Source organism: Netta rufina (assembly GCF_964035555.1).
Source record: "Netta rufina genome assembly, chromosome: 2".
NCBI lineage: Eukaryota > Metazoa > Chordata > Aves > Anseriformes > Anatidae > Netta > Netta rufina.
Window position 1 is genome coordinate 31542090 of NC_140124.1, and position 26946 is coordinate 31569035.

Genomic DNA, 26946 nt, shown 5'->3' on the forward strand with positions numbered 1-26946 from the left:
AGAAGACGTCGGTCCTCCTCTCGAACACCGGCTGCGTGCGTTGAGGCCTTGCTTCAAGGACGTGGTCAATCATCGCTCATTTGTGGGAAGTAGAGAGTAATTTCTTTCCTCTGCACTTCCATATAGCTTTCATTTATTTTGTTTGTTTGTTTTCCTCACTTTTTCCCCTTTCCCTTTTATTTCCCCTTAGTTAAATTGTTTAGTTCATGGTAGTCTTTATTTAATTATTATAATTATTTCCCTTTAATTAAATTATCCTTATCTCAACCCGTGAGTTGTTCTTTGCTTTACTTCTCCCCCTCCTTATCTAAAGGAGGGGGAGTGAGAGAGCGGTTGTGGGGTTTAGCTGCCCAGCACGGTAAAACCACCACAGATACATACTTAAGCTGTCTTGAAATGCTGTCATAAGGTTGGAAAAGACAGCTGTCAGTTTTGGAGACTGCATTTTTCTGTTGCAGTTAGTTAAAGGGTTGGTGTCTTCTGAAGTCTGTGGTGTTTCTCTAATGTAGCAGTGGAAATCCAGCATCTTGTCATCATCATTCTGGTTTGGGAAGCTGCGATATGTTTAGCTCATCTCAAATGCACTCATTAGGTAAGGTATGCTTCCTGCCCCAGCTACCTGCTGTTACCTGTTCAGCTTTCTGTAGGAGAGGAAGGTTAAAGTTCACTTCTAATAGGCTTTCTGCAGGTAAAAAAAGAACACCAGGGAGAACAGAAGCTTTTCAATAGAGGTTTGCCCATATTTCAGGTGTTAGAAAGCAGGGGTTTATGGTTTTGTTCTTCGTGTTTAGTATTTACCTATGTAGTTATGCACTTGGCGGAACAATGCCTTCTCAGTGCAAACAACTATTAAAACAGATCTATTTTAAATGAGTTTTATGGTTGAAATTGTGGTTCATTAAACATGTAAGTTAACTTGCAGTAAAACAGCAAATAAGTTACTTACTTGTTGGTTCACCTTCTGCAATTCTGACCTTTTATTTAAAATGTTGTTAATCATTTTTATGAATTCTTTCTACAGATATGTAATTCAATAAAAAATAACACATTTAAATGAAAGTCTTCTTTACAGAAGATACATATTAGAGCGCATACTGTATTCAAGTACAACTTATCAAAACCAGACTGAAAAGGGGAAAATAATGTTATGACATAACATTATTCCAGGATAAGGTTTATCAGCAAAGGGTATACAGGTTTTTCAAACCCTTTGAAAAGTTCTTCTGCTTTTGTTTGTTGTTTGTGTTGGAAAATTTTATCAAGCATCAATATTAGATTTAGATATTATATATATATATATATATACTGTATATATATATAAATACATACATATATATATAACTGTGTATATATATATACACATGTATATATATGTATATATATATACATATATATTATATATATATATGTATATATATGTATAGATATATACACAGTAGTAAAACAGGAAACTCACTGTCTCATAAATAATGTTGTGATTCAGAACTGTAATTTGTGGGAAATTCATGGCCCCCTTTGAGTTTTGGACAGTGAAATTTGATTTAAATTTAGACAGGGAAAGAAAAAAAAAAAGAAAAAGACAATCCTGCCAAGTTTTTGTCTGCCTTATGATTTATAGCTCTGAAAATTAGAAATGTATCTTTGTAATAGTCCTGGAAACCTAGTAGCACTGGTCTGAGCTCGCAGACTTGTCAGTTTTGAAAGGGCAAGCAACAGACTTCCTTATGTTGAAAATAGCTTCTGTGATAAATGATTTAAGATCATAAATGGAAAATAGTATTTTGCATTTTGGAGCTTTGCTTTTATAATATGGGGAACCTAAGGTCATTTTAAAAGTAGATGGGTTTTGTTAGGTTAATCTGAACTATCACATGCTTGAAAACCATAATACTTGGTCTTGAGAAAAATGTTAGATGCTGTTTTTATTCTTCATATATATTGATTATATTGGTTATGATAAAGAGACTATTTTAGACTCCTGCAGCAATTGATGTAATATGTACTGCTTTTTCTCTTTTCTGTTGTTGAGCGTAAAATGTGCATGAAAATGTCTGAAGTCTAAGTACAGTGGACCTTTGGTTGGTTCTGTAGTTCTATCTTGAGTAATTTCAGTGCAATATTTGCAAAATATTTACTGTTTAATTTTTGTTTTGTGTGTCTGTTTTCATCTGTGTTATCCAAAGTCAGTTCTTAGTAAAACTGTAATACTGGAAGTTCTTTGTCCTAAAGTACTAAAGTACAAATTATTCATTTTAGTGTAGTAAACAAATACAGCTTTATTTTAGTAGTTGTTTTGGTGGCAACTCCTAATATTGAAACCTTTTGTATTCTAACATTTGTAATCATCCACTTTCAGAGAGATATATTTTTTTTTTTCTGCCTTTCTAGCTTAAGCTTTTTGGGGTTAAACCTTGCATTTCTTCCTCCTTTAAAGAAAATTTCTTGTTGCCACATATGTCCTCACAGATTACCACACTTGTGCTCTGTCTGCCATGTCTGATTGTACAACTGATGAATATGCATTCAGTTGGTTTGGATTTGGGTTAAACTAGAAAGCTCTTGATGACTGAAAATTCAGGAGTGCATGTGTAGAACTGGCATCATTTTAACTGCTGGCCTGTGGCACTGAGGAACCCCAGTTTGAGGCACCATCACAAAATCTGAATTGCAAGCTAGAAATTGCTGGTTTCTAGAGATTTGTATGCATCAGTAGGAAGTCTGTACAGCAGTTAAATTGTAAACTCTCAAAGACACAGGAAATTCTGAGTCTGGCCACTTACTTTTGCCCTTGTTTTTTTTTCTCCTTTTTCTTTTTTTATTTTATTAGTGGAAATACTTTTTCAGGCTTTTTTTTTTTCCCCATCTCTCTTGTTAAAACTTGTTCTTGTACAAGTGTTAGTGTCCCTCAGCCTCCTTTCTCTTCCTTCACCAGCTGTAGCCTAGTAATTCTTCTTTGAAAGTATTCATGGTGATATGGTTTATAGTCTTGTGACAGCTGCCTCGTGGTGTTTCCTCTTTCTTGAACCAGGAATAATTTCCTGGAGGCCAAGTGAAGAAACACCTGTCTTCTATGGCTCATAGGTTCTTTCAATTGCTTAGTCTAAAAGTGTAGACATCTTTATATGTCTTAACATCAGCTTAAAATAAGTTTAGGAATCAAAGCAACATCCTTTGAATCTGAGAGTTGTCTGTCAGCAATTTTTTAACCTTAATTTGGTCTTTTTGGAAATAGCCAAAATTACAGATCCTGAATATGTTTTGTTGGTATGTTCCTGTTTTAAGACATAGTCTTTAAAAAGCGAGCCCATTACTGTCATAATCTGACATGTTTAGTCATTCCCATGCTTAAGAAGAAAAATAAGTCCTTTGTCACCAGTTACTACCAAATGTGCAATTTCACCCTCATTTTAGTTATGTTTGCAAAATTTGGTCATTCAAATTTCATAGCTACTTTTATAAATTGTTTCCTGCATGTACTGGCCTTGCTTTCATCAGAATAATGATTTTATTTTATATATTTTTTTACATTTTTATTAATGTATTCATGTATTGCTGTTTTGTTGCTAATGGGAAATAGATGTTGTTATACATCCATCCACAGTTTAATGTAATTTACAAGCTGAACTGTGTATTGTAATGCAACTTACAAGGAAGACTGCCCTTAAATTGTTTCCTCTTCAGGCATATAAGAAATGAAAATCACGATACACATCAAAACTTTCATTTTTAATAGATAAAAGAATAATTGGAAGCCAAGATATTGGAATTGGAAACAGAAGTCTGGATTTCTTCAATACTCAGTATTTGGATATATTCTAAACAAGGATGCTGTGTAAAAACCTGATTGTTTGGAAACTCATTTCACAGAGCAAGAGCTAGCTTACCAAATAAATGACATAGTTTTGCTAAATTAGTAGAATAACTATAAATTTAATTGACAGTTATCAGAATTTGTGTGAACAAAGTAAGAAATTTTCTACATATGTTGCCTTTTTTTCTTTTGTCAGTTCTATGAGGTAAATATCTGATCAGCTGTTAGCAGGATATAAATAAACACTATAAAGATAAATTGAAAATTATTCAGAATTTATAAATTAATGGATAGGAAGTACAAAATTTAAGTGTGCAATATACTGAAAACTTTTTTTTCTTCTGAAGTAACATGTATCTTCTGAAGTTTACTTGTGTCTGCAACCTGAACAGAATTCAATTCTACATCTTTGCGTAACATAACTAAAACTTTGGGGATGCAAGTGTGATAATTCTGAATTGTGTTTTTCTCTTGGGTTTATAAGTACAGAACAATCGTTAGTGCATGCGTTTTAGTAATGAAACCTGCAGTTTATTCTCTGTAGAACAAGTGTACCTGTGTACAAAATACACACTCAGTGCACATTTTATATATCTTTCAAAAAATAATATCTTAAATATGTATATTTTTTCACTGGGTTGCTTAATAACCTGTAAACATTTTTCCCTTTAGAGTCTCAGAAGTAGTGGATACAAAATATTCCATGTAATCTTAAGTAATGGATATGGCTAAGGTTGTGTACAGATATAGATGGATACAGAATACTTTCTCCCACTTAAAATGGATCTTCTGCCAGTATAAGCAGTTTAGCATATGTTAATGATTTAGGCAGGAGTTTAATATTAAACTTGGTTTTCTCAGTAGTGCTCTCCTGGCCTTTAGAAATGTCTTGTTTTGGTTGGTGAACTTTGTGCTGGGGGTTAGTATTTGTGACTGAGACAAGTAAGACCACCCCCCTCATGAGAACTGTTGTTTGTTAAAGTAATCTAGAACAGACTAGTTGAATTTATAATTCTACTGAAGAGGTTATGAAACAGTCTAAATTGGCTCTGACTGTAAACTTTGACCTGTTTGGCTGAATTGTGGGAATGGTGCCAAAATTTGATATAAAACAGTTCTGGGAAGCTCTTTAAGATTAAATTCCAGGACTGCATAACTGATGTACTAATGATATACTTGTGATATTAGGCAAATGTTCCTTCGATACAGTTTTAGGCTTTAACAGATCATTCACCTAAAAGTAAAATGATACCCACTCAGATTTAAGTGATTGCATCTCAATGTGGTTTCAGAAGGCCCAGTTAAAATTTTGTGTCTTGGTATCCCTTTCTTTGTACCTCACTGGCATGAGCTAGCCTGACTTCTCAACTTTTTGCTCTGCCTTTTCTTTGGGAATGTAAAGGTAGCAGAGAAGGTCCTAACCACTGAGTAGCTTTCTGTGATTTCCATGAAGCTTTTCAGCCAGCAATCTCCGAATCATTTTTTTTTTTTCAGCACTCTTATAGCTGGTTCAGGCAAATTTTGAGTTGGAGCCTGTGTAATCATACATTTCTTCACTGATTTAATAATAAGATACATTGGGTATAGAAATACTCAGGTTTCAGTTGAGATAATCTCTGCAGGCTCCACAGCTGAGCACTGGTAAGAGTGCTGGTAAGACTTTTATAATTTATATCACGAAAACCTTCCTTATTCACTCAACACAGAAATAATTACCTTTAAAAAAAATAGTATTTTTTATTTTTTTTTCTGATGCTTTGCAAAAAAACCCACATTTTTTAAGTTGAGTATTTTCAAGATTTGAGGAAAATAGTGAAATAGTTCATGGTCCGGATGAATTTAGTATTGCCAGTGCTATGATACACATTGCTGGAGATCCTCATCTCTCATTCCATGGCCAGACAACAGAGTATTCTGTCAGACTGCGTTGTTGGTACAGGTAATGCTGAATTAACTATTTGAATGTATTTGCACTTGCTCTGTGACAAACTGCAATCCTCTGCTGTTGTAACTTTGTGTAAACAGAGTAAAGAGTCACTATTTCTAGGATTCCTGCTGAAGTTGCTCATGTATGGGGATATCAGTTGCAGATGACTGCATGGTCTTTGGTTTTTCTAAACTGAACTCAGTATACTACTGGAGATGGGACTTCAAAGCAGCTGGCTGTCAAGCGACGAAATAACAGCAGCGGTTCTCTCTGAGAACAGGAGTGGCAGCCTGGAAGAGGATACCAGTTGTGGGTTGCACTCTGGGGAAGTTTATCTGCTGCATAGAAACCCCAGAGATCAAGTGTTTAAAAGCAGAAAAAGCACTAGAAAATGGTGAAAAAAGCCTTTGTTGAAGAATCAACAGCATCAAGATTGTTATAAATTAGACCACACAATTTACTGGTCTATTGAAATTATTTTATTAATCAAGTAAGCAGACACAAGCAAAACAGCGCTGGGCGGCTGGGGAGTCTCCGCTCCGCAACAGCACGCAACTTCCCTTTCCAGTGTTGCTGTTTTATAGCAGTTGAATTCCGGCTTATCAGGACTTGTTGAACTGGCTGAGGCTGCGCAGTCTATTGTTGAGAGGGGGGGTCGTTGTTCCTCTGCTGGTGTTCACACGTTGTGCTCGTATTCAGGTGGGGGTAATGAAGCGGCAGACAGGATGTCTGGTTTCACTCAAGGATGTGTATCCAATACTCCCTCCTGTTATCTGCTTGCTTTAATCCTCCCCTTTACCAAGGCCGTTAATTTGTACAACCTTATCTCTTCAGCAGTTTCTCCAAATTCCTCAAAGACAATGAACAAACCCCCCACTAATTTATCACAATCCCTCCTTTTTCTTTTTCTAACATATTTTGTTCATTGAATTTTTGCAATATTTGCTTGCTGAGCATTAAAGTTTCTGTGTCTTCCTTCTCCTGCTCAAGAAATTCATACTCAGCACGCACGAGCATAAGATGAGCTGCCTCTAATCGGCTTTTCACAATTGCGATTACTCGATTGAATATACATGGTCCAAAAGTCAGTGCTAATATTAATAACAACAAGGGGGCCCTGCTATGGCTGATAGCAGGGTAGTAAGCCAAGGTGAGTAATTAAACCAGGATTCATACCAATTCTGACGAGCCTCATTTTCCCTTTTGCATTTTTCTAATCCTTCCCGCAATTTAGTCATTGTATCCCTTACCACCCCAGTATGATCTTTACCAGATGGTATTCAGCCACTGTGTGATGGGTATACATATACTCTTCAGTGTGGTATAGAATCCTTGGTATAATGACCACCTGTACACAAAAATCATGAGATGTGTTAAACAATTTTAAAGATAGGCAAGGAGTGACTCCCAACAATGAACATACCCACCTAGTGCTATTTGCAGGAATTAACCATTTGTGTGTTTGGTCCATTTTTTCAGTGGCATGGCACAGATCATTTTTATCTCTTGGAACTGTGCCGATACATCTACCTTTTCCCGTAACTTGGGTCAAAGTTATCCCAATTTCCTGACCCCAATTGCACTTGGAAGAATTTGAATATGGAGGCTTAACACTTACACATAGCCAGTACCCTTCAGTTATCTCCTCGGGTACAACCCCTTTCTTTTTTCACAATGCTTGGAAGCAGTGTGGGAAAGGATAACTCTGTCAACTTACTAGAAAACACTGTAGTAGGTTGGGCAGTCCCAGGTATATTTACAGTCTGGACAACCAAACCTTCCCCTAGTAACTCTTTATTTGGCCCGACCACCTTGGAAGTCTCGGGTTTTCCCTTCTTTATTAGGATGAGTCCTCCCCTATCTGTTCCGTGTTCGTAAAATCTGACATTTTTCCTAGTACCCAGCTAGTATCGTCCGAGTTTGTTATATTTATATATAGAACCTTGCAAATTTCTTTATTTCCATGGAAGGTTCCTGTATACCCTATACCATGCCCTCACCACCTGTAACGGGGATCCAATTGTCGGTTACAACTTTGCAGCCCATATCCCACTTGTAAGAATTTATCCCGACCAGCCCCAAGTGTCCAGTCTGTAGCAATGGTTTCACACCCCCGGTATGCAAAATAATACACGTTCAGGCATTTACAGTACCCCCTTCCCAGGTTAGAACTTTGGCAGAAATGAAATCCCACATATTCCCAGCATCGGGGCCTCGAGATCAGCTGACATAGTGTAGAAGTAAAGCTTGCCCCCCCCCCCCCGATGTTATCTGGGTTGCAATAACCTGTTGATCTTCGAATCGACTTAAAGTCCATTTAAAAAGGTTGGTGGGAGTGGTGTTGAGTCGCTATGCAGGATGAAATCACTGCGAGAACCCCCAAATACCGATAGGAATGGCTGAGGCCCATGTCTTTCCCCACTTATTCACTCCTCTGCCTCACTCGTCAGTTGGGTTGCAGCCAACTACGAGGTTTTAGTTCTTCTCGGCAGCAGTAGTGTTCTTCAGGGGAGAGCCTCTACCTTAACCCACGGTACCTATCGAGTTCGTCGCAATGTGAGCTTCAGGTCTTTGTTTCCTGGAGCGATCTCCCACATCTTGTCACAGGTGGGTCCTTTAACACGGCTGGCATGTGTCCATCCTTTCTCCGCAGTCCAAACGGCTGTTTCTGTAGTAAGCAAAACAACATAGGGGCCTTCCCCATCGTGGTGTTAAAAAGAGTCTCTTTCAAAGTCTTCATTAGAATTGAGGGTGATCAAGTGGCAATTCCAAGTCATAGGGCATACCATTTCAAAAGGAGAAATTCCTACATCAGTTCTGGGCTGCATCCATATGTTTAACAGTGCAAGGGGGAAGCATTTTACCCAAGAAGCCTTAATTTCCAGCATAAGTTTTGTTAGCTGTTTCTTAATCTCACCATTAATTCGCTCTACCTTTCCAGAAAAGGAGGGGTGCCAGGGGCTGTGAAAATCCCACTCAATCTCTAAGGCCTGCTTTAATCCTTGCAGTAAAACTTTACACTCATTCAGTCACATGGTCAATTAGGACAAACAAGTAACTCAGTAAAGTCTACCTGTATACTTTGGAAAGGTCAAAGCCCTGGCTCCCGTCCCCCTCTAGATAGGTTACAGAAGACCTTTTTTATTTACCTTTTGACATATAGTACATCCTCTGCATGTGTGCTTCCCTAAAGTATATATTTCTACACAGACATGCTTTCTTAGAACAACATCACACATTGCTTGCACCTCCCAATGACTCTTCTGATGTAAAACAGTTAATATTTGCCTCATTATCACTTTATTCAGCATTTCTTTCCCATTGGGGAGTATCCATTTTCCTTAAAATGATCCACATATTTGTAACATTAATACCTCCTTGGGAGGTTGTAATTGCTCTAAAACCTTTTTTAGAATTTACCCAAATAGATAGGTGGCCCTGTAAACCCCTGAGGTAAAATTGTCCACCTATATTGTTGCTTCCACCCCCATTTCAGAGTCTTTCCAGTCAGAGGTGAATATACGTTTGCTCTCAGGGCCTGAGAGCACTCCATTAATAACACTGTTATTCCAGTCTAACAATTTACTATTTGAATGCCCAATTTAATCATCAAATCCCTTCCCAACAAGTTAGTTTCCGCCTTGGATACATACAATAATTGCCCAGTGATCATTTTATCCCCTGGTCTCAGCTTAGTATTCCCCGAAAGTGGCACTGTTATCCCAGTACCTTCTACCCCCATCACATTTAGGGTTTCATTAGTTAATTTAATCCCTGAAGCTTTACAAGTCAGTAATGACTTAGCTGCACCAGTGTATTGGGTTTGCTGGCAAGGTTTGGGTGGGGGGGTGTGAGGGGTGTGAGAGTGGGAAACTGCAGTGGCAGCCCCCGTGAGAAAAACCCAGAAACCTCCCCATGGTAGATAAGGGACAATTTCATCTGGCCCCAAAGAGGCCCACTGCTGCCCAGAGCCAAGCCATGAGCAACACAGTCCGTGCCTCTGTGAGAGCACATCCACGAAAACAAACAGACAAAGAAACGAACAGAACCCTGCGGCTCAACAGCAGTTGGGAGAGCGAGAAACCCCCCCGCAGACACCAAAGTCAGTGCAGAAGGAGGGGGAGGAGGCGCTCCAGGCGCTGGAGCTGAAGCCCCCCTGCGGCTGCTGGAGAGGCCCCTGGTGGAGCAGGCTGTTCCCCCCCTCCCCGATGCTTGGGAAACTGAACAAACATCACAGCAAATATGCAAATATACCAAAACTTCTAGACTGTTACTTAGATAATGCCTACATCACCTTTCCCTGCTCATTCAATTTCAAACAGCTCTGTTAAATACTACATGCCACACCTTTAACACCTTCAGCAACCCTTCCTTTATCTTTCTCCAGCCCGTACTTTTCTAATACCAACACCAAAGGCTCAATCAGAGTCCAACTTAATTCCATACCTTTTCCCTCCAAGATACTGAAACAACATATCAATCAATATACCATATTTCATCCCATTTTCCTTCTTTCCACAAAAACAACATTAACTGTAATATGGTGTTATAATTAATAGTTCCATTTAGGGGCCACTCCGCTCCATCCTCTAGTTTATAAAGTGGCCACCATTGATTACAATATTTGATAAGAGTTCTTTACTTTCTGTACCCTCTCACCCCACTATATCCCTCCAATGTGTTAGTATACACCCTAGGGGGCTTTTCCTCGGGATTTCTTTGCTTTGAACTTTTCCTATTGTAATCTACAGTGGTTAATATTCCACTGTTTTCCTAGAAGCTCTTTACTAGTCAATCCCAATCCCTCCAAAACTCACAATATATAGATACACAAATAAAATCAAACCACTGTAAATTAACTGCCTGTTGACAATTACACTGAGGACATTTAAACCTGATGAGCCGATAATATGCCTGGGCAAATTTTGTTCCCTTAGACATACACCTCAATGGCAGTTCTTATATTTACATATTTACATATTAACATATGAATAAAAGAATACTTTAACAAAAATGCCCGGGCTTTTATATTTACAATATACAATGTACAGTTATTATTCCAGTTAGAATTATTCCTCAGCAGCTGCAAACACTATGCCAGTTGCCATTAAAGCTTGCTTACCGTCCTCCTATTCTTTTCTTAAAATCTCGGACATCCCCAGAGTTAATGGGGATGGCCACATATTCCATTCCTGGCTGGGGTCCGCCCAATTGCTATTTCTCATAGGGGATATAATCCCTCCCTTAAAGCAGATTTCTGATTTCTTGCCCTGCTTCTGGTTACCGGCCCCTGTGTTTCATGATCCGATTCCGATTCTCCTGGATTAGCTAATTCGGGGAGTCCACTAAGGACGGGAGCCGTTGGTGCGGGCGGTGGAATATAGGGCGGGGGTGGTGTCGGGACTTCTAAGTCCTTTCTCTTTTTATCCCGCCCTCCTTTTTCTTTTAGAGGATATAGATGCATCCTCGTATCTGAATTTATCCAGAGGTGCACATACTCACTTTCTTCTAGACTAAAGGGTTCCTTTGAGTTTACATAAATATTTAGGCCTGACAAACCCAATCTTCAAAAGACCCAAATACAGGCCAGTAAAGGTGGTCTCCTCGAATCTGTTTACCACCCCAAACTTCAACACAATAATGTATCATTTTTACTTTATTCCTTCCCCGCCTAAAAGGGGAATCATCCCAATTCTTAATCATTTGTCCTAACGGACTATCAGAAGGAACAGAGGGTATCCCTACAGCATTGGATCCCTCCCTCATGGGGCCAGAAGGCTTACTTTTCTTCTGTCCCATCTTCCGGAGCACCTTCACACACACACACACAACGCTTCCCCCTTTTCGTGGCCCAGTCCCTCGCGGGAGGTGGGAACCGCACTACCGAGGGGTCCGCACTCGCTTCGTCCGCACTTGGACGTCTCAAATGTCGTGCTCCGGGATACCCAACCCCAACCGAACGGAACACCGGCCTATACTTACCCACCCCGTGGGTCTTCGTTCGGGCTTCGTGCACAAAGGTTGCCTGGGGTTTACCGGTTTTATTTGCTTGTGTCTAATTTTGGGTTCGTCGGTGAAGGGTTTGATTGAAAGTAGTCCTAGCGAAGGCCGCTGAAATCAGCGGGGCGCCCCCTCCGAAGGTCTTTCAATCAGATTTGCCTTCATCCGAGTCACGGCACCAAATTGTTATAAATTAGACCACACAATTTACTGGTCTATTGAAATTATTTTATTAATCAAGTAAGCAGACACAAGCAAAACAGCGCTGGGCGGCTGGGGAGTCTCCGCTCCGCAACAGCACGCAACTTCCCTTTCCAGTGTTGCTGTTTTATAGCAGTTGAATTCCGGCTTATCAGGACTTGTTGAACTGGCTGAGGCTGCGCAGTCTATTGTTGAGAGGGGGGGTCGTTGTTCCTCTGCTGGTGTTCACACGTTGTGCTCGTATTCAGGTGGGGGTAATGAAGCGGCAGACAGGATGTCTGGTTTCACTCAAGGATGTGTATCCAATACTCCCTCCTGTTATCTGCTTGCTTTAATCCTCCCCTTTACCAAGGCCGTTAATTTGTACAACCTTATCTCTTCAGCAGTTTCTCCAAATTCCTCAAAGACAATGAACAAACCCCCCACTAATTTATCACAAAGATGAATTGTGTGGTGGTAGATAAACTTTTTTTTTTTTTTTTAATCATCACTTATGTTCCTTACTATGCTCCTGTTGCTAGGAGTTAAAACTGTTGTATTGCATAAAATTCCCTGTTAATTTGTTGGTCACTGCTCACAGTTACTGGGGACTTGAAGTTATTGTTTCTGAATGGATCCATTGAGTAAACACAGTTGATGTTAAATGTGTCTTAGTTCAAGAGCCTGATTTGAAGAGATGAACACTGAGAGGTTTTTTTCCCAGTAAAGGTGAAAGTGAAAGGACTCACATTGAGGGAAATGTAATTTAAAAGGCCAGTTAAGACCTAGATCTGTTGTGATTTCTAAAATTCCAGAAGCTTAAAAGCATGCTGGTTGTCTGCATGGTAACAAAGAGATTAATTTCTGAATCTCTCAACAGATCTGGAAATTCATCCTTCTGTCATAAATTACTGGTTGATTCAGCACACTCCTTATAACTCATGCATTGTAGGGTATGTCCCAAAGCAGTTTCTCTACTGGATGCTATTCTCTGGAAAGAAGGAGGACTGCTTAATATTTGCTCCTCTTAAATAATTAGGTGTTTTTAACACCTAATGATGGCTTTTGGCAGTAGTTAAAACTGAGTTGCTTGAATTCTGCTTCAGACCTGAAGAAGCAGTTGTGGCAGAGAATTTTCTTTTCCAGACATTGTCTGTCTAAGAAAGTACTCTGAATCTGTACAAGTTTCTCACCACTTGTATTCAACAGTTCGAACCAGAGATAAGAAGCTGGTAAATGCTGATGTTACCATTGTTATTTAATTTGTCTTTCTAGAGACAACTTAAGACTGACTTAGGATCTTGTGCATTTTCTGTTTTGAATGCTAAAGCATTTCACAACAGTAAAACAAATGTAATAGACACTATAACGTTGTTCTATGTCTAGAAATCCAATTAGGCCACTGTCTAGATTTATCTCTAGGATTTAGTTTTTACTTTAAATCAGAAAAGTTCAGGCAGTGGAAATGATGCTTCTATATGGACACTGGATTAAGTGACAATGATTAACCTACATGAAAACCTTGTGCTTACAGTTTAGCCCTCTTGCTAAAAATGCATAGCAAAAAATAATTTGTTTTTACAGGTATAAACAGCTCTGCTTTATATTTTGTTGTTTTAAAGTTATTAATGTGAAATTCAAAGAAGTAACCCACTCTTTCATGTCTTTGAGAGTATATACAGAGATACTATAATCTACAGTATTTTCTATTTACTCTATGGGAGTATTCATGTTTATGTTTCCTGAGGCTGAAAATTAGAGGGGATAGGCTCAAGGATGTTGTACTTGATCTGGATTAAAATAACTGGTAGATTATGTTCACTGTAATGTTACCTTTGGATAAGTTACCTTACTTGTTTGTTATCCTAACTGCTCTGCTACTTTACAAATGCACTCATTGACCTAGTGAATCTTGTTATATGTTTGTCGAATGAATTTTTAAATATTATGGCCTGGATTCCTGTGAGAACACAAGTTTTCTCTTAGTTTAAATGGAAGGGGTTTTGTTTGTTTGTTTGTTTTTCCATTATATGGCATGTTTTAATCATTCACATGATTACACATACAACTTCATTGTTTCAGCATCTCTCTCTTACCTGCCAGCATGCAGTATGGCTGCTTGAAATACTGATGACTTGAAATATTTTTAGTTGTCCTTATTTAGTATTGTCTGTTACTAGATCTCTAGTTGATGTTTCTGAGGCCACAGCATTGTCTGCTGTGACCTTTGAGCCTTTTCAGAATTACTGCTTTGCAGGATAGCCCCCTCCATCCCCATACTGTAAGGCCAGGGCTGTGGCCTTAGACTTGCATGTTGTGGAGACCAGTTTGTTCTGAGCCACACATTGGAGGTTTGTATCCAGGTAGCCTGGGTTGCTCATTGTCAGGGAGTCCTCTTGTCTCTGTTCATTAGTCTCGTAGTATTTATGTCAGCTTGAAATATTGCTAGATTTTTGTGTGTTTGCATAAAGATTATTGATTAAAAAGTTTAATCACATATGGCTGGTAATTATCTTAAATATACAAGTATCATGTCCTTTACAGGATACATTTATGATGTCACTCAACAAAAACTAAAATAATTTTTGTTTACTTTGAAATGTGCACTTCCTGTGAATACTTTTTTTTGGGGATACTACTTTCTTTTAAATATTTGTTATTTGGAGTTCTGTATCATCCACTCTGTTGTCTCGTCTCCTCAGGATGAAATTCAACAAGCTGTTTTTAAAATACTGACTAAAATTTATCAAGTCTTTTTGATCTAAAATACCCATATTCGGTCAACTCTGTGTAGCTCTGTTGGAGTAAAAGGGCTTTTGTCATGAAAGTGAGCATCTCACTTGTTATTTTCAAAAATATTTAATAGAAATACTTAGTCATCTTTCCTGTTTTTTCTACATAATTTATATTTTTATAATTTCCACTGAAGAAGAAACCAGTTGTAGGGTTGCTGGGATTTTTTTTCTCAGACTTCCTTCATTCTCTCTTGATGGACATGAGAGCTTTGGCTCTTTTTTTTTTTTTTTAAATAAATCCTAATTTGCATTAAATATTCCTAATTAGTTGATTATTACGGACTGTTTCTATTAAAAAAATTAGCCATCAGTAAGTAATTCATTCAGAAGTATACATCTTACACTTACACATGGCTACAGGCTGTATAAAGAAGGAAGAATTTGGAAATGGTCTTGGGATAGAATGCAGCTTTTCACAGAATCACAGAATCACAGAATTTCTAGGTTGGAAGAGACCTCAAGGTCATCGAGTCCAACCTCCAACCTACTTTTGCTGCGTTATTCTAGATAGAGGAGTTGTGATGAGTGTCATCTTGGGGATTTTGGCATTTCTAAATCCCTGCTAAGGGTAAAGTTCTATAGCCTGTCCTGCTCTGTTTGCCTTCATTCTTTTCTAATCTAGATATTTATTTATTTTTTTCAGGAATGTTTCTTTTTCAATTTCAAGATGTTAGGGGTTGTTTTTTTGTTGTTGTTTTGCAAAATAGTGAAATGAATGGAAAATTCATTCAGATTTTTGTTTCTACTAGCTGGCTTTGCTTTTAATTTATTTTTTTTTTCTAAAAGTGGCTTTTTTCTAGTACCAGCTAAACTTTTTTTTTTTCTTCCACTAAATGGCATTTAGTTTTTATACTGTACACATTAAAGTAATGAAAACAAGGGAAGAGTACTCCTACCTAAGCAACACTTACACTTCAGTTTTTATGACCCTTTATTAATTTAGATCAGGATGATAAAAACTTTCCATACATGAGTTAACCTTCTTCAGACTTGGTCTTTGAAAGCGTGGGTGTTTTAGAGCTGTAGCTTAGTGATATATCTTCAAAGTCTCAAAATGTGAAGTTCCCTGTAATGCAATGTCTTCACCCTTCATCTGTCAAAGCAAGGTAAAGGGATGGGGTTTATCAGAAGATGTGCACTACTGATGATCTATACATTTTCTACTTTATTTTCTTTTTTCCATCCTGGATTGTCAGCAGTTTTCCATCCATCTTAAATTACAACAACTTGCTTTCATCCATCTTCTGATTTCTTCAAAAGCCTTAGGTTTTAGTTCAGCAAAGCATGTAAGTTCGTGTGTAGCTCTGTGCATTTTTTGCCAGTAGTGAGGAATACAGCCATACCATTGTGTAGGCTGTGTTGCATATAGGCTCTATAGCTCTATGAATTGATGGATGAAGGACAGAATATCATTTAGTAGATAACCTTGTATAATTCCTCCCCCTCATTTACTATTTGCACAATACAAAATATATATACATAACTGTATGGTGTATGTATACATAACTGTATGTTGCAACTTCGAAAGCTGAATATGGGTCTTCTCAATAAGTATACAAGAGAAATTAAAAGGATATTAGGTTTTCTCCTCCTGCCAGGGAACTTTGGGGATTTTTAGCAAATGTTCTAGATTTCCTTTTAAAATAATACATAGGAAAAAAATATTACCTTATTTTCCAACTACTTGAATTGAAAATGAATTAGTGATTGTAGCTCCACGTGACCTACTACAGGACTTTTTGACTATCTGGAAGGAAGAAGAACATTAAGGTTTTAATTTCAAATATAAATTCCTGACTCATTAATCAGTTAATCATTTATTTTTTTTTAGACCATATTTTTCCTCTGCGGTGCCTTTGAGGGATATTTTAATTATTTTAATGAAAACTGTCTGGCTTGAAAGTTGTTAGCTGTAGTGAAAGCTTAAAAAAATAAAGGAAAGGCATAATTTATCCTTCAGTTAATATACTTAGTTTAGAATATTATTTAACATAGTTGAAAAGCGAGTGAACGGGAGGTCCTTAGGATTCTTGACTAAAGTTCTGAGTAGCTGAAAATGAAGGCTTTAAACAGATTGAAAAACCATTTTGAGTTTAGGGTAGATATCTCATCTTTGAACTAAACTGTTGGTATTTTACAGCAGCATTGTTGCTTTTATAGATTTACCATATCTTGCAACTTATATATATATTTTCATGTATATATATTTTTTTTCCTTTAACTTTATGGTAAAGGCTTAAGGTATGTAAAATTACTAATGTAATTTTAAGCTGTTTCCACATTACAGATCCAGTCAGAATAATTTCAGATTTGAAAAGTTTTTTTTTTTTTTTCTTTTTAGAAGTAGGTGGAAAGTAGATAATTGAATTATGGACAATCTTTTAGTATCTAATTTTACTTGATAATGTCCTCTTTATGAGAGCACACAGTACAGAAATAGGATAGGATATGTTTATCTTTGTAGCAGTGCGGTGTGATTCTTCATCCCTTATTCACTGAGTTTGTTTTTTTGTGACGTGGATAATGATTATTCGTGGTTACAGTAGTTTAGCTGAAACTGGAAAGTTAATTCTTTGAATAGTTAAATGGCCAAAAATAAATAAATAAAAATGTTTATTTGAAATGGCTTTCTTTTCTTCATGTTTTCTTTAATGTATGATACTCATTTAGAGTTCCTTTGTGTTTCCTTGCTCTCTCTGAAGGGAGCTTTAGTTCTAGAGCACTCTCTTATCTAAGGTACCTAGATGTCTGAATTTAGATGGGATAAAAATAAATGTAATTGTTATACCTTAAAGCAGGATTGTTATAATATATGAGGTTGTGTGGAAGCAAAAATATCCTTTATTAAAGAAAAGTGTTGAGCTAAAAGTGTGCCTTATAGTAAAGACAAGGAACAAAACAGATTTGGGTAGTTTATAATAACACTGATTCTGTTTTGAAAGTGTCATAGAAACAAGATGGGTTATCTTTAAAGGTAAGGAAAAAAGACTGACATTGAAATGGAGATCTTCCATTAGACTGACTTCATAAACATTTTTTCTTACACAAAGCAAAATAATGTCATGAGAATTTCTAGTGAGCCTTTCGAAGATCACTCATCTTTGTTCTTTCTTTCTTTCTTTTTTGTAGTTGCATTAAAATCTTCAAACTCTACAAGACCAGAAAGAAATGGCATTCAGGAAAACTGTAGAACAGCAAAACTTGGAGAGGGGATGCAGATCCTCGAAGGGGAACTCTTACTGCAGGTATGTTTTGAAATGAATCTGTTAAGTGACCATTTAAATTCAAGTAATAAAAAGAGACTATATTTAACATACTAGTTATTCAGTGGTGAGTTTAAAAAGGAAGTTTTCCTGTTGTCAAATTACTTAGTCATTTTCTTTAGGTTAATACTATGTCTTCCTTGCACTTTTTGCTGGAGGTACTAGTGACTTTGAAGAGTGGTTGTTAGACTGCAGGGACCTATGCTTTAAGTCAAATCTTAGTGTTGTATTTTTCCACCTCTTTGCGTCTATTTTTTTGGTTTTTTAATATTGATATCTTTATTGACCTTTATTACAAAGATTGGTAGATAATTAGTCATGTACTGCAAGTCTGATGACTGTCTAGAAAAAAATTCTCTTCAAAAGACATTAAGCTTGCTGGGATATTTTGAATTCTCGGTTTGAAAGAACCTAGAGTTTGTTGCATAGGTTCAGGAGAAATGTTAAAGTATTTCCATTAACTTAGCAATATGAACTACTGGAAAGAATTAATGAAAAATAGTGTTTTTAAAAATTATTTAGTTTATTTTAATATCCTAGAATGTCAAAACATATGAAATGTGATACAATATTAGGTCCAGATTAAATTCAAGAAATTACTAATATAAGCATTCCAATGTTCTAATTAGTTTCACAAAATATATTTCACTGTGACCTTCAACTCCATTTGAAATACGTTCATAATCTATTTTATATGCGCATTTTCCAAACTGACATACCATAAGTGTCAAATTATTAGGTCAGTGAGAGACAGTGCTTTGCTTAGAACAAAATAAATGTGACTGTTCAAAGGGCAGAAATGAAAACAGCTTCTAAGAATCCCACAAAACAATTACTGTAAATTAATGCTAGTGGAAAATTGTTTCCCAACCAACTGAAAAAACTAGGACACGAGTGTACTTTTCTAACCTCAATAAAGTATGACAGAACTGTAACAGGGTTGTTACAGATAAGCAGCTTTCTTTTAGATGGAAATTATTTAAAAAGGCACAGTATATGTTTGTATTAAAGACATCTAATTGTTTGATATGAAATTCAGTTACTTTACTTGACTACTAAGTTCTATCTATGATGAAACTGCTGTAGCAAATGCCTTTCCAATATGAAAACAAAATAGATTGCATATTTATTACTGTAAATTCTGGTCCCTTGAGAAGTGAGGAAAATTAATGGAATTTCTCAATTTTTAAAAAATTATTACAAAAAAAAAAACAACAACTAATTTATGAAAATATATAAACAGACTTTTCTCAGGGAATAAAAAATTAAATGATGAAAATGGGAATTATCTAGAAAATATTAAACAACATTAAGATGTGAATGGTAATACCCATCCTGCGTTGTGCCTAAACCCAGAAGTCTTTTAAGTTATCCAGGTTTCCATAAACTACAACTGATGATGAACATTTCCTTACTATAATCTACTTTTTGTAAGGATGGTATGAAAATATACCATATTGTTCATTTTTTTGTATTTACTCATCAGGTATTTTTTTTCATTTCGGAACAAACAAAATTGGGCTGTCTTTAGTTTCAAACATAAAAACTATTTGTCTTAACAATTCAACGTATGGCAGAAGTAGAGATTGAGTGCATTGCTGTGCCTCCCTTAAAATTAAGATTTATCTCCCTTAAAATTACTTAAATTATTTCAGTCTTAATTTAGATGTATAGTCTGTAGTAGTATAAGCAAGTTTATGATAAAATATGCAAGTGGAATTTACATCCTCAAATTTTTAAAACATCTTTGTTCTTGCTAGTAACAATTTTATAATTGCCCTTGTGTTAGGAATATTAAGAGTACTTTTGTATAAACAAAAATATTATGTCCAATGATCTAGAATAGTAATCATTGTCAAATTTCATTATACCTTTAAAGATGATTAGTTTAGGATTAGATTTTGCCAAAACCTGCATTGTAACCAACATCCCATTTATTGACATATCCTGGATACCTGCATATTTTAAGGGACTTCTAGCAATGTTTTGTCTTAGATTTCTTGTCAAAAAACAATCTTGTCTTTTACAGAATTTTTGGCTTACAGAAGGTATCTGATTTCTGTAGCAACAGTTCCATTTCAAAATGAACTGCCTAGCAGAGCCACTGTAAAATGTGACTGAATTCCAGGTACAGGAGCTGTTTGCCTTTGTCACAGATTGGACAAAGAAGAATCTTTCCATGGCTTTGCATGAAACAGAACAGAATAACTAATTTTAACATGTGGTGCAGAATTACACAGTGTACAGTTCAAAGAAGTTTTATATCAAACACTTCATGTGAAATTCACTGCAAAGTAGGTCAGCAGAGGACACAAGCACCTGCCATTGCAGATTTCCCACCCTCTTGGGATTTGTATGAACTTTATCAAAACCAAGGATTTTATGTAACTGTTGGGACACTGCTCTGAACCTCAAGATCTCTTGGTTTGACTACACTGTTTCATATTTTTTTTAAGCACATACTGTTTTCAGATAAATTTCATTAAACTAATACATGGAGGTTCTAAGAGCTTGTGAATATAAATGAAAATAGAGTAAGAAATATCTACAAATGAAATAGGAGCAACTGACAGAATTTTAAAACCAGTGTAATCAGATAGTTGTCTTAATTAGACAATAATCATAAAAGAACAAGAAATAGTAAGACGATACCCTGGCTAAATATGGAAAAGCAGCTATGGTGGTTCCCATAGTTATGGGGGGTTAATGCTTTTGGAAGAATGATGCTGTTTCATAATAAAAATATATATTATTATTATATTACAGTAACAAATAGGATATCCTTCACTTACTTTATGTTTTCTCCTAGTTACGATAATTTTGTGTAACGAAGAGTTTTAAAAATGTTTTTTGATCATGCTGGCCAAATTCAACTTTGAATGTAGCTGAGGAAATTAAGTGGCACAACATACTTAATTCCGTCCCTTGAGACAGCCTTTTGTTAAATCTTGACTGAAATCCACAGAAGTAAATCAGCACCTTTCAGATGAGCTGCCAAGTCACAAATGTTCTGTTTGCTATCACAACAATTGCCATGAACCATATTGATTTGGAGTTCAGATAAATGCCCTTTGCGTGACTTTGAACAAGGAGCCACTTAGTCTGCTTCTTCATGGAGGGGGAAATCTCTTCGAAAACATTGTTTACTTGCAATAGTCGGCTTGTGCAGAGGTCTTCTATTTTAAGTAAGCTATAAAATGTTTGTTGGACCATTTGGGGCTCTTGATCACTTGATTTCCTGTCCACTTAGGCCTGTCTGCACTATGAATAGAAGAGATTTTGGGAATCAGTTTGTGATGCTGCTCCCTTTAATACTGCAGACGTTTGAACATCCTGAAGGCTTGAGCTGAAGCATTGTGAACTGTGGTTGATGTTAGATAAATCCATAGGCCTTCATACTGCTGCCCCTCATCTCCTATGATAAAGAGTAAATAAGTCATCAAAAAGCTTTGGCTTCTCCCCTGACTATTCCATTGGAATTTTCCAAACACTTTTCTTCTTTAGATGGGATTTTCTTTATTGTATCATACATACTGTAGGGAGAGATGATGATGAATCCTTCTGCTTACGCTGTTAGATAAAGACATGTTTTTGCATTCTTCACATTATGTGAGACTAGGGTACAGGTAGACTTAAAGCCACAATAATTATCTGGAATTTTGTCTCTGAGGCTGACAGATTGGTGTGTTTCCTCCCCAGGCATTAAATGGTTTTGTGTTAGTTGTGACAGCAGACGCTCTGGTTTTTTACGTCTCTTCTACTATCCAAGACTACCTGGGGTTCCAACAAGTAAGTTTATTTTTTCCTTTTTTTTTTTTTTCACATAAGTTTTGGATAGTTTCTGAGGGCATCAGTACTCATATTAGGATCTGATTGTGTAATAAAATTCACAGTCAGATATTTTGAGTTGGATTACTTTGAAACTGTATTACTTTTCTAACAGCTTACGTAGCCAAAATGGGATCTCAAGCCAAGCACAACAGGAATATGATTTCCAAAGCTGAGTTAGGCAAGATAGGAAATTCTCACACTTAATTAGTCTTTACTGGAACAACTGTTTGAAATTTATACTGTGGTGTTACCCAGTTTATGATGCTGAATTAGACGTAATTCAATGGGAAGGTAATTATTTTAATGGAAACCTTTCATACAAAATTAAGTCCATATGCTTTGAGGTTTTTTAAGAATGTATTCAGAGATTTTTAGTAACTTTAGATTTTTTTAGTGTGTTCTCTCTCCTGCCCCCCTCATTTATTTATTATTTTAAAACAAGCATTTGTTATTTACAATTTATGGAGCAGATCACATATGGCTTTGCAAACCATGTATCAAAATAGCAAAAAGACCAAGATCCAGAGGACACATGTTCCCTAAGGAATGCAACTCCCAGGATTAGTTTATGTTAAGATGATACAAACTGTGGTGATTCTTACCTCTGCATGAGAGATAGGGCAAAGTTGCTTAAAGAGATTGAGTCAAGGATGGCCCAGTGATGCTGGCTTGGGCAACCTCTGACACTTTTTTCTTCCTGCATGCAGAAATTCTGCTAGCCAAGAGCCTCCTTCCCAGTACAACCCTTCTTTGGGTAGTATGGTGTAGAACTGATATGGAAGTAGCACTTGAATTACTGGGCATTGCATAGATGACAAAGGGAAATTTGATTTAATGATAAATACATAAACTGAATACTTTATGCTATGACATCAGTGTTGAATTACAAATGGGTTACATCTCCGCAAGATACATTTGTTTACTGCACTTCTGTGGCGAAATATCTGTACAGAAACATCTACAGTTGTCAATTTATAACTGTTTCTTCATTTGTTGGGTACTGCATGATGATAGATTCAGATGCTGTCTAAAAATAGGGAGAAACTCTGCTAGGTCTGCAATTTTAGCTAACTGATAAGAATTAGTTGGGGAATGTTTATGTAAAAGAAAATATTCCAAACAAAACATTATTCCTTAGGTTTCAGAGTCTTTTGGTGTTGGGAAACGAAGAAAAAAGCATGGAAAAGAAATGTGCATAGAAATTCTAAAGCAATGCCAGTAAATCAAGTACATGATACAGAAGTGAAATCTTAAAGGTCCAAAAATTAGCATTTCTTGCATTTTTAATTCTGGAAAACACCGATTCTTTTATGAAGTTCATCAAAGCAAAGTCTGAGCTAGGCTTCTGCTTTTGGTAGCTCATCTTAATCTCTTTAGAATAGTTTTATTTAAAAACATTTTGTGTGTATATTTTTTTGATTGGGTTTTAGATTTATGTAGAAAGTAAACATTTTAATTCCTCTCAGTTGACTGATGCTTTTCTTGAATATTATGGGTGTTTTTTCCCCCTTAATTATGTGTGTTGTTGTGTTTTTTTTTAATCCTGGGTGTTGTAACTTTGTCGTTCAGATCACATTCCTAACCACGCAAGTGGTGATATGAAAACTTTGCAATTACTGATTTTAATACATTCTTCAGGCTCTTAGGCAAACAAACACAATATTCAAAATCTATCTGGCTTAGTTTTGAAAGTTCTGTTGTTCAGGGACTTTGACTTCTTTTGTATTCCTGCAGCACCTGGAATGGGTCAGGTCAAAGTACTGGCTGGCAATTATTTTATTTACAAGTACGTAAAATGAAATGATTTAAACAAAACATGAGCATAATAGTTCCAGGCTTGCTTAGATAATAAGTGGTTTTAAAAATTAAAAATAAAAAAGGGAGGGAGTGGTTGGAAGGTAATATCTATATTTTCTATTACTATTTTTTGTGTTTGCAGTCATGGATGTGACTGATTCTTTCTCTGTGCTGCTAAAAATTGTTTCAGGAAGCTTTCCCATGTGCATGCAAATTATGTTTTTATTCTATATAAGTTTTTTATTGCTATGGCAATAGCACTATTATCAACCAGACAGTTCTCATCATAGTCTCAGAGAAGTTTCATATTCTTCTTTCCTTCCCTCTTTTTTCCTTTATGTATGTAGTCTGATATTATACACCAGAGTGTATTTGAACTGATTCACACAGAAGACCGACCTGAGTTTCAACGTCAGCTACACTGGGCATTAAATCCTGCTCAGTCTGCAGATTCTGGACCAAGTGTACAAGGTGAGAATGCCGCTAACTTTTATATTTGCCTGTCCAATTATTTTTTTTTAATGGGTCTACATAAACAAACAAGCAAAAAAAGGTGTGGATCCTTTTATATGAACAAAAGAATGAATAATGTATTTTAAATTTATTTAAATGTTATGGATGTGTTTAGCCAACAATGGGAAGTGCTATTTGTGCACTTTAAATTGCACTGCTGTTCACAGGACAGCATCATAAACATACTAATTTTTCTCTGAAGTGGAAGACTTTGATTTGGGGCATAAAAAAATGAATGTTATGCGTGTTTGATATATGTACAGTGGTAAATAAACCTGCATGTTTGTGTGGCAAACAGGGCAGTAAGAAGAGTAAGAAGTGTACAGTTTCTTTTGTTGATACAATAAATGAGGAAGATGTGTTTTGTTTTGTTTTTCCCGTGTTCATCTTCAGTTATACCTCATCTTTAATTAACGTATGAATGGGAAAGTGCTTTCATTCTAAAAAAAAAAAAAAAAAAAAAAAAGGATTTCTAAAATCTGCTGTTCCTGATTACAGATCATGACAGCACATTTATTAGCTTAGGAAGACCATCAGACAATTGGGTATGAAGCTCTTCAGGCTGGTAGATATATTCCAGGAATATTAGTTAAAGTATTATGTTAATATGGAATAGTACATTCCTGGCTGTGGAAGACTTTTACTCCTCCACATCTGCTAGTATGCTAAGTAAGCTGCTGCACTGACCACTACTTCTCCTGGGAATAAAAGATGAAATAGATGAGCCTTTAAGACCAAGTATTATGCTGGCTAGAGTTTCAGGTTGTCACAAGTTATCATGACTGATGCTTATGTGAGCAGCTATATTGAGAAACTATCAAGGAGAAATATGTTACCTAAATATTGGAAGAGAGATGTCTTGTTATAGATGGCTACATGCAATAACGTAAGCGTAAACCTGCCTGACAATAATGACAAAACTGTTGAGACAACTGTAATGCTTAATTTCACACAACAGCTGTTTAAATATGTAGGTAAAGGCCTATGTTACTATAAGTTACTTGATTGTAGGTTGTTTTTTAGTCCAGAAAAAAAAAAAAGTCCATATTCTTTTTTAATTTACCACTTATAAAGCAACTTGATTTAAAACTGTAACAATTTCCCATTTAATGTTTTATAGTAGTAAATCACAAACATTGTGATTTAACAGAAAAAAACTCTTAGAAACCAGCTAATATTACTTGTTTGGCTCACAGCTCAGTGCGTTTCAGTTTCTCATTTAGCGGTCAACACTTAAGCTATCTGTAGGTCAATCTATACGAGACAGGGGAAAACATGCTACACAATTAATACTGCAATTCAGCCTAACAAACAACTGCTGGCACTTAGGATTCCTGTTTTTATGTGGTGGCTTACTGTTTACCTCGGAGTGAAGTAGTGTTCTGTGGAGATTAAGCAAGTGTATGTGAATTTACAGAAGGTTGTGTTTGAAAAGCACAATACTAGGCCGACTAGGCCTCGTTTTTTATTGAGTGATGGGAGTACTCCAAATGCTGAGCAGCACTACAAACAAACGTTTGTTTTGTGTTACTAGCTTACTAAAAGCTGCTAAATTATTTTCATGCCTTCAGTAGTGTAAAATGTTAGGCTGTTGAAGATTTTTAAACTGAATTCAGATTTATAACTGAGGATAACGCTATGATCACAAGGAACTTCCCCTGTTCCCCCTACCCCTGTTTTTGTTAATTTAATCCATTTCCTTTGTAATGTATCCAGCAAGCATTACGTAGTTATTTATAGATACATAATAATTGTCCTCAGGCTTAATCACAGATTTCAGTCTCAGTCTGGGAAGTGGCTGTGCTTCAGTTAGCCCGGACTGGATGCTTCCCACTCAGTGCTCTGGTATGCCTCAAGACCACTGTTTTCCTCAGCTGTTCCTATGCCTCCCTGCATAGGAAGGCATAACTCAGTGAAGTCTGCAAGATTCTGATTTTTCAGTCCCAAATATCCCCTTCAGGGCATTAAGTTTGGATTAGCTTTTAAAGTTTAGTTGCCAAGCAATGATCTGTAAGACTCTTTGCTTTCCTACAGCATGTCAGTTCTCCAAGGTTCTGGCACTAAGACCTCTCTGCCTCAGGTCTGCCTGGGAATGTGCAAAAGTACTCTGTCCACAAATGTAGGAGGCTTGGGCTTAAAGCCTTCTCCCTTCCACAAGGATCAGAAACTCCTACTTTGAGTGCCTTCCCCCTCTTCTCCCAAGCTACAGATCGTTGCTTCTTCCACCAAAGTCTTGTTCCCTCTTGGGAACTGCCTGTTGTACTGAGGGAGTTGACAGACACTCAAGAGAACTAAGATAAGGTATTAGCATTCAAATGCTAGCCATGTATACTGCTACCAAACGAGTAGCACTGAGCTGCTTCAGTAGCAGAAATGCTGAAGGGCATGCCTATGCACTGCCGAGGTTTCCCACAGAAAGCCTTGCACAGCATTTTGGTTTCAAGGGCTCCTCTCAGTAAGCAATCCTCAGCCAGAAGATTTCTCTGAGCCGGAGGACTTACCAGAGCCCTTTGAGGAGCCTGCAGTTGATGATTTAAGTCTTTCCCTACATCCCCTTCAAGAAGTTGCCCTTAATCTCCATGAAAGAATCTGCTGAACAAACAGAAAGCCTTTAAGGCACCCTAAACTACTCAGGGTTCTCAACATGCCCCTGCCTGGCCACTAGATTTTCCAGGCAGCTCTTACATAGACAGTAACCAACTGTTAATACTAGTTTCTCACAGGGATTGTAGGCTTTCTGCCTCACTAGCTGGAGATTTCTCAGTTGTAGCTGGCCCTGCAGGAGTAAAGTCCTGGCAATAGCAAAAGGATGTAAACATTGGGAATACT

The 26946-nt window shown here is 36.7% G+C and overlaps 1 protein-coding gene across 1 annotated transcript in view; it reads left to right on the plus strand.

Moving 5' to 3' along the window:
- AHR (aryl hydrocarbon receptor) overlaps positions 1–26946 on the plus strand; it is a 69905-nt gene that overhangs the window by 29674 nt on the left and 13285 nt on the right. Inside the window, exons 3-5 of the mRNA XM_084281311.1 lie at positions 17843–17958; positions 21676–21765; positions 23952–24075. Of these exons, the coding sequence (XP_084137437.1) occupies positions 17843–17958; positions 21676–21765; positions 23952–24075 (330 nt within the window). The remainder of the gene's footprint in view (positions 1–17842; positions 17959–21675; positions 21766–23951; positions 24076–26946) is intronic.